Source organism: Sinocyclocheilus grahami, unplaced genomic scaffold (assembly GCF_001515645.1).
Source record: "Sinocyclocheilus grahami isolate Dianchi unplaced genomic scaffold, SAMN03320097.WGS_v1.1 scaffold1400.1, whole genome shotgun sequence".
Classification (NCBI taxonomy): Eukaryota; Metazoa; Chordata; class Actinopteri; order Cypriniformes; family Cyprinidae; genus Sinocyclocheilus; species Sinocyclocheilus grahami.
The window spans coordinates 127,916-137,380 of NW_015506579.1; the positions used below are offsets into that span (position 1 = coordinate 127,916).

A 9,465-nucleotide genomic window follows, 5' to 3' on the forward strand; every position below is an offset into this window, starting at 1 on the left:
CACACACACTCCCACACCACACACACACACACAAACACACACACACACACACACACATACACACATCACAGCATCACTGCAGCTTCACCACACACACACACACACACACTCACACTCACACACCACACACACACACACATACACACAGACACTCACACTAGCACACACACACACTCACACTAGCACACACACACACACACTCACGCTAACACACACACACTAGCACACACACATACACACATCACAGCATCACTGCAGCTTCACACCACACACACACACACACACACACACACACATACACACATCACAACACACACACACACTCTCTCTCTCCCACACACACACACTCACACACACACACACGCTCACACACACACACACACACACACACACACAGACCAATTCAGGTGTCATTTTTTATCATTTAGTAACTAAACTATCTTAGCAGTATCTTGGTTCTGTGGTCTTATAGGGCATATATGGGAACTACTATTGCTCTCAACCCTTGTGCGTCAGTTTCAAGAAGTTACACAGAGGTCCTTAAAAAACAAAAATGTCAAAAACATTATTTCCCTGCTTTCACGAGCATAGATCGTTTTACAAGCTGCAGACTTGATCATAACCACCAAAAATAGTTTGTTTACTCAATGCCACTGCTGTTTTTTTATGAAAAAGCACACAAAAATCTATTAATTTCCATATGCTAAGCATATTTTATTTATTCATTGATTTTTTTGATTATTACAGTCTTGGATCGAGTTATAGTTTTTAGCAGAAAAGGGGGAAGGTGAGTCTTAGACTGGCCAAACCTGAGATAACGGTGTCATCAGATGCAGAATAGCACACACGTTTCGAAATGCTGAATCCTTGATAACAGAATGAAAGCCTATTAACAAAGAATGCGAGATTTATGCTTAGAAGGCAGTGGGATTAAATATTGCTGTTTTATTGGGTTTCACTGGGGGTCATTTTTGTCATTAAGGTCCTGAGTTGAACTAATAATGCACCTAGTGTACAATAGATTTATTAAATGAAATGAGAGTGAAATATTCACATTCCTATAAAAATCCACATTTTTGACTAAATTTAGGCTGTTTGCATTAACAGTCCAAAATGATTTTAAAAAAAAGTCCTTAAGAACACACACATTTTAAATGCTAAATTTTCTATTGCTAGCTAGACTAGCCCAAACTCTCTTACTCTGCGGAGAGCGTTTGTGTCTCACCTTCGGACGCGATCAGGACCGACGCGCCGCGGCAGCAGCGGACGCTCGCGATCAGACTCCGCGCGCGGATGCTGCTGTTGAGGAGTGCGCATGCGCAGCCGAGCTTGGCCAGCGCGAGCCAGCAGAAGACGAACGCGGGCTCGTTCTGCATGAACAGAACCGCCGTGTCCCCGGGACGCAGAACCGACGCGACGCGTAACGCGTTCGCTATTCGGTTGCTCTCTCTGTCCGCGTCTTTAAACGAGAACCGCTTATTCTCGAAAACGATAAACGCCTTGTTCGGGCGCGTTTCGACCTGTTCTAGAAACCGGTCCAAAGCCAGAAACAGAGGTCGCCTTCTTCTGCGGGAAGCGAACTTGAGCAAAATCCGCAACAACTCCGTGTGATATACAAGATCTGCCCAGAGATGCGGGAAGAGCAGCCTGAGAAGCAGAGGAGCGATGATCAGCAGCAGCGACAGAAGCAGCATCTTTCTCTGATGATGCGCGACTTTAACTAACCGAGCTAACCGAGCTAACCGAGCCAGTGCGAGGCTCGCTGCTGACTCTGAGCTGAAGGCGGAGCGACACAGCAGGCAGGGCAGGGCTCGGGGGCCCGGGGCCCCGGGGCCCCTGGGCTTGAGGTTGTGTTTGGGCCCTATACACTACACTACAAATGCCTCAAATAGAACATCATTCTGGAGTAACACAAACATGTGCTTTGAGGTTCATAAGTAGTACAATTAATATGCAACATGTCTAGGTTATAGTCAAAGTTTAAATGTAATATTAAATATGCATTATAATATAATAAACCCTGAAATAACTTTGAGCAAAAAAAAAAAAAGCCAGAGATGTTGGCTTATTATAAAAGTTATTGTCATATCTGTGTCCTCTTATGCCAGGTTCTTATTTAATCAATATTTTCAATTGAATAAAAAGACATGCTGGCTATTAACTTAACAATCAAATCAAATCGCTATCAACAAAATTCATAGCTGGATTGTGCAGAAATGTTACATTTAAATATAACATTTTAATGTAGACATATTAAATGATTGCAAAAATGAAATAAGCAGCTTTTTTAAATATGAAACTATAACCGCCAGTAGCTGTCTTAATGAGTGAGTTCGTTTAAAAAGCTGATTCATTTAACTTTGCAAACGATTGAATCATTAGCTGTCCGTGTAACGCAGCGGTCCTGCTGTTTGTTCTGTTTTCTGTCTGACGGAGCGAAGCGGGATCTTGTGTCTGAAAGCTACTCTCTTAGCTGTTGTTTACTGTACATTTGAGATCGTGCAGATATTCGGGAAAAAACCAGGACTGTTGTTTCCGTGATAGGCTAGGTCCTATAGCTGTGTTATAAAAACAGAAACTCATTAAATTGCTATTTTTAATTTAAAATCATTTTGATGACATTTCTTCCCCACTGTGTGCAGTAAGACGAGAGAGAGCGCTGAAAACTCATCAGATGATCGCATCATTTAGTGGAACATTAATATAGTAATAGAGTAATATAGAATCATCCTCTGTAAAGAAATGAGGAGTGAACATTTGAGAAATTATCATTGTCTTTCTAAATGTGCGCTCTTTGGGGCTAAAGCTTAATGGAAGAAATGAAAAATCATCCAGAGCTGCGTCCCAAATGATGCACTATACACTATGCACTCATGTACTTATGCACTATGTACTCAACCATGTAGTGCATGAATTATATAAAGTTATTTTGTCATGCATAAATGGGTCTGATAGCCCCTCCCCCTTCGCTACGTAATTAAAGCTGCACAGTCGAGTGCATGAAGTGCCCAACATCCCACACTTCGTTTTTTCGGTTATTTAAGTGCATCATCCGGGTATTTAAAGTGCACTTTTTCTTTTTGGAATTTTCAGTGTGAAATTAGTTTGATGATCTGAAACATTAAAGTGTGACAAACATGCAAAAAAATAAGAAATCAGGAAGGAGGCCAACACTTTTTCACACCACTGTAGAATATGTAAGGATCAATGTTTCCCATCATTATCCCAAAATAAACATGACAGAAAATAAAGAAATGTGTGTTTTGAGTTGTAATTCAAACATGAAGCTACCTATACATATATATAATATCTGACAAATAAGAGTCCCGCAGTTACAATGTATCCCAGCAGTTATTTTGTCATGCATAAATGGGTCTGATAGCCCCTCCCCCTTCGCTACGTAATTAAAGCTGCACAGTCGAGTGCATGAAGTGCCCAACATCCCACACTTCGTTTTTTCGGTTATTTAAGTGCATCATCCGGGTATTTAAAGTGCACTTTTTCTTTTTGGAATTTTCAGTGTGAATGCACTACTCGCACTATTTATACTAAAACACGTCATAGAATAGTGCATAAGTACGCGATTTGGGACGCACCTCAGGTGTTTCAGTCGCTCTAAACTGCGCTAGAGGACATGAGCGCGATGCGAGTCGCCGACGAACGCTCACTAGCTGGTTTGCATCCAAACGTGAAGCTGGCTCTCAAACTATACATGCATGTATGGAAACAGCTGCTGGCTTAGAATAATCGTGACGTTGACGTTTTGTTCTTGTCTACAATATTAGTCATTTAATTTAATAAAAATATGTTTTAACAATGTCTGAAGACTTCTTTGAAAGTGCGATATACAGTGGTGTGAAAAAGTGTTGGCCCCCTTCCTGATTTCTTATTTTTTTTGCATGTTTGACACACTTTAATGTTTCAGATCATCAAACAAATTTAAATATTAGTCAAAGATAACACAAGTGAACACAACATGCAGCTTTTAAATGAAGGTTTTATTATTAAGGCAAAACAAAATCCAAAACTACATGGCCCTGTGTGAAGAAGTGTTTGCCCCCCTGTTAAAACTGTGGTTTATCACACCTGAGTTCAGTTTCTCTAGCCACACCCGGGCCTGATTACTGCCACACCTGTTCGCAATCAAGAAATCTCTTAAACAGGACCTGCCTGACAAAGTGAAGTAGACCAAAAGATCCTCAAAAGCTAGACATCATGCCGAGATCCGAAGAAATTCAGAAACAAAAGAAAGTAATTGAGATCTATCAGTCTGGAAAATGTTATAAAGCCATTTCTAAAGCTTTGGGACTCCAGCGAACCACAGTGAGAGCCATTATTCACAAATGGCAAAAACATGGAACAGTGGAGAACCTTCCCAGGAGTGGCCGGCCGACCAAAATTACCCCAAGAGCACAGCGACGACTCATCCAAGAGCTCACAAAAGACCCCACAACAACATCCAAAGAACTGCAGGCCTCACTTGCCTCAGTTAAGGTCAGTGTTCATGACTCCACCATAAGAAAGAGACGGGGCAAAAATGGTCTGCATGGCAGAGTGCCAAGACGAAAACCGCTGCTGAGCAAAAAGAACATAAAGGCTCGTCTCAGTTTTGCCAGAAAACATCTTGATGATCCCCAAGACTTTTGGGAAAATACTCTGTGAACTGACGAGACAAAAGTTGAACTTTTTGGAAGGTGGAAACATTAAAGTGTGACAAACATGCAAAAAAATAAGAAATCAGGAAGGGGGCCAACACTTTTTCACACCACTGTAGAATATGTAAGGATCAATGTTTCCCATCATTATCCCAAAATAAACATGACAGAAAATAAAGAAATGTGTGTTTTGAGTTGTAATTCAAACATGAAGCTACCTATACATATATATAATATCTGACAAATAAGAGTCCCGCAGTTACAATGTATCCCAGCAGGCACCGGACGTGTATGTATGGACATGACGTCAGACAGACGTTGCATTTTGGTTGAAAATGAAAATCGGGTTGATGTCAGTTTGACGGTGACTTAACATTGAATTTTGGTCACCCGACGTCGCAACCAAAATTTAACCAAATATCAACGTCTTATGTCGTTGTGTGCCTGCTGGGATGAAACCATTGGCCTGCAACAAAATGAGCAGTAGTGCATTAATATTAATAGCTGAAGTAATTCTCTGAGGTCATTTGTATGAAAGAGAAGAGCGAGTCCATGGAGAGACATGAAATATAGCGACGTGTTTAATTTGCCTGGATGAGTGATACAGTCTGATCACGGGCCATGTGAATATCTGACCGCTGAATGCAGAGATTGACCTGAGAGAATCAATGATCAAGTATTTCAGAGAAATGATCAAAGAGGCCATTTACCCCATTACTGTGCCCCAGCTCTTTTACAGAACATTTACATGACTTTTGATGTCATTCTTATTCATGATATCAATTAACCCCAAATCTGCTTTGTCTGACTCAATCTCACAAATGTTGATATTCAGATGAAATGGCAAAATGAAGAAGAGCAGAGCTAATCAATAATTTGGCATGAGATATTGTGCCAGCTATGAAGGTTTGTCATCTCAAACGAGTCATTCACTCAGGAACCAAACACTGACCGAGCTGTGTGCTCCTGATTCTCTTAAGAGCCATTTCTTCTGGAATTGCACTGTATGTGTCATACTGTAAATGTGTTGTGTAGTACTGGGGGTTTTGATTCATCTCAAGAACCTAAAAGATTAGTTCGCTGATTCGTACATTAGCTATAATATATTACACCAGACAGTGGCGACGGATGAGCGAGTGTTACGAGTGAGTCTTTAAGCTGATTCATTAGAAAGCAACAAGGCTCATGCCTCAAAGTTTTGCAGTTTGTCTACAAATGTAGTAAAAATGAAATCACAGATTAGTTTAGTCCAGAGTGTTCTTCTGTTCATTAAAACTGACCGATGACGTGCTGCTCCTCGCTGTGCGCTTGAATCACACTATAGTTAGTTAGTTAGTTAGTTAGTCAGGAGAAAACATGGAATCCAAGGTAAATGACATTTGCTCTGACAAGTAAACTTTGCATTTGCTTCAGAAATCGTGTTTTATTTTTTCTCTGAGTTGTGTTAGTCTGTTGGAAGAGCAGGGTCACTTGTAAACTCTTATCAGTGCTTGACTTACTCCAACCACGGAGTCAATCGATCAGTTGAGAGCCTTTAACTCGGTAAAAGTAACCATTAAAAAGTCTGAAGTCAGTGTTCTGAAGCTGATATTTAGTATGCATGATGTCACATACTCTAATGCTGTTTGGTTTCACATAAACATTTGACATGATTTGGTTTTACATAAGCAGTTTGATCCAGTGCCAGAACTGCGGTGGATTCACAGAGCTGTTGCAACATTTCGAGAGCGTCAAGACGAGCGTCGCTATCAGCGCTTCGAGGGACTCCTGATAGCAGCTGTTTTACTCCAGCTGATAAATCAAACCCAGTGACCTCTCGCTATCAAAATACAGGCCGAGTTTCATTCAGCAAATAATTGTGACATCCCGCTCCCACGCGCTCACCGCAGATGGCTGTATGAGTGGAAAGATGTGTTTACCGAGTCCTGTTTCCCAGCATGCACTGCCTGCGGGCCAGCCGTGTGTTTGAAGTGCTAGAATGGGCCAGGTTTGAACTTCTCAAGGTTACAGCGATAGAGAGGAGGGAGGAGCCGCGCACCGATAACGCTCCGCATGTGCTTTTAGAAAATAGGTGACTTAGATCTGGAGTTCTCAAACACGTTTTATAGCTGTACATTCAGCTTCATTCTCTTACTGGAAACACTACTGTACACACACTGTGCAAACACTAGCAATGGCATCATCCAATATTTCAAGAAAATGAATACTAAATCAGCCGAGCTCGCTGAGTGACCTTCTTCTTGAGTGTTTGCGGTTTGATGAGCGGCAGTCGTGTTCGGTGTGTAAATACAGCACTTCTGTACTCTGCCTGGACTAATATGTATATTTAGTAAGATTATTGATTTAACGGCACTATCAGATGAGAACAAACTTGATCTGAACACTATTGTCTTCTGTAGAGATGCTTATAGCTGAAATGGACTTGTTTCAACACTGAACTGATCTGAAAAATGACACTTTGTCTTGTTTAGAGCTGCTTTACAGCAGAATCTGACTGTTATTTTTGTGTTTATTCATGGGAAGCTGCTTTGAAACGATCTGTATTGTATAAAGCGCTACAGACGTAAAGTGACTTGACTAATTATTGTACTACTGTAAACAGCTGAACACAATTGAAACATAGAGACATGCATTTATTTCATGTTTGCTCAGGATCGGTTTCAGAAATGTTTTTTTTTTTACGGGGAAAAAAACGGCAGCTGTGGTTGCCGGAATTTTACCTTAAAAAGTACGGAAGCAACATTTTAGGTTTTACGGTTTTAACTTAAATTTACAGTTAAATACTGTAATTTCCGTTAAATTCAGGGTCATTTTTTACGGTGTTGTTTTGTCCAGGATTTACGGCTCTCTGGAGTAACTGTGGTTTCCTCATGATGGCTATAATGTAGGCCTATTTACATGGAACTGTTATTAGTCGAAGATCCGTATGAACTCTGCCCAAGGGCTGGAGGACTGAAGCTCATGCATGGAGTCCAGGGTTCAGCTCAATACACACATCGACTCAAACAGCTGCGGGCTGGACCAGGACTCTTGATCTCTACTGGAATGGTTTGCGTTCATTCATTTGTTGAGTGTCCTGCTGCACATAACAAAAGACATATTTTAGAGATTGTTTAATAAACGGCACGTTTGTGTCTCAATGCTCTCATGCTTTTTAAACTGGAAGTGCAATGCTCTGGTTTTTCCTCCTCTCTTACCATAAGTTTGAGAGAAAATCCATTGATTGCATTGATCTTTTGCTTGTTTTTCTCTCATTGATGCCCTCATGGCTAAGGGTTTGTTCGCTCATTGGCTGATGGGAATTCGGAAAGGAATGTGTATTTGTGCTGCTCGCGCAGAAACATACTTAAGCTTTGAACCATTTATATTTTCTTGCAAAAACACAATAAGGTAGCCTACTGTTGCTCATATCCTTCTTACCGCTAATACCCTCTTCGAGTCTGCTAATCTGGCTCCCAAACTGCGTACATTTCCCTCTGGGTCAGCATTTAAGATCACTTGTAATGTACTCGACACAGAGATGTACATTAATTATAAACCTGGTAATTATACGACTGTTTCTGAGATCAAAACATGATGACACTTTTTATTTTTTTGCGTTGGAAACTTAAACAAAACTTAAGTTTGATGCGACCTTAACATCAGAATAATGTTTTTTCAGCTCAGAAATATTATTGATCTTTTTCTCTGTCTGGAAAGCTGATCAATAGTTGTGTTTTTCTCCCACTGACGTGCAGCTCCTTGCTGAGGTCTGCTGTATGGAGTCTGAACTCTGGCCCTCGAGGTCCACTTCCCTGCAGAGTTGATCTCAAACACAGCTGAACAAGCTAATCGAGGTCTTCAGGACTGCTAGAAAGCTACTGGCAGGGCCTGCGGAGTTTGATCAAGGTTGGAGATAAACTCTGCAGGAAAGCGTGTCTGCTCTCAGTCAGTTAGTTCCATGGAGGATTTTAAGTATGCATGCATCTAATCTAAAGCCATTTGACTCTTTTAATTGTTCTTGGATTTAAAGTTAATTGTGCATATATGCATTTTTATTCGTTTCTTTTACGTGTTTTACTTTTATATCTTGTTTCTTTTGTTTTATACCTTTAAAGGCGCCGTATAAAGTCAATATTATTATTATTAGGCAGCAGTAGCCAGTGTAAGGAGTGTGAGGAGTGAGAGGAGTGTGAGGAGTGAGAGGAGTGTGAGGAGTGAGGAGTGTGAGGAGTGTGAGGAGTGAGGGGTGAGAGGAGAGTGAGGGGAGTGTGAGGAGTGTGAGGAGTGTGAGGAGTGTGAGGAGTGTGAGGAGTGTGAGGAGTGTGAGGAGTGTGAGGAGTGTGAGGAGTGTGAGGAGTGTGAGGAGTGAGGAGTGTAAGGAGTGAGGAGTGTGAGGAGTGAGGAGTGTAAGGAGTGAGGAGTGTGAGGAGTGAGGAGTGTAAGGATCTAAAGCCATTTGACTCTTTTAATTGTTTTTGGATTTAAAGTTAATTGTGCATATATGCATTTTTATTCGTTTCTTTTACGTGTTCTTGTTTCTTTTGTTTTATACCTTTAAAGGCGCCGTATAAAGTCAATATTATTATTATTAGGCAGCAGTAGCCAGTGTAAGGAGTGTGAGGAGTGTGAGGAGTGTGAGGTGTGAGGAGTGTGAGGAGTGAGGAGTGAGGAGTGAGGAGTGTGAGGAGTGTGAGGAGTGAGGCTCTTGTGAGGAGTGAGGAGTGTGAGGACTGTGAGGAGTGTGAGGAGTGAGAGGAGTGTGAGGAGTGTGAGGAGTGAGGAGTGTGAGGAGTGAGGAGTGTGTGAGGAGTGTGAGGAGTGAGGAGTG

General features: G+C 41.3%; 1 protein-coding gene across 1 annotated transcript in view; it reads right to left on the reverse strand.

The window, feature by feature from the left end:
• Positions 1–1,756, reverse strand: part of LOC107569985 (very long-chain acyl-CoA synthetase) — a 7,081-nt gene extending 5,325 nt beyond the window's left edge. Inside the window, exon 1 of the mRNA XM_016256167.1 lies at positions 1,226–1,756. Coding sequence (XP_016111653.1) covers positions 1,226–1,694 — 469 coding nt within the window. The 5' untranslated portion in view covers positions 1,695–1,756. The remainder of the gene's footprint in view (positions 1–1,225) is intronic.
• Positions 1,757–9,465: the final 7,709 nt, after the last annotated feature.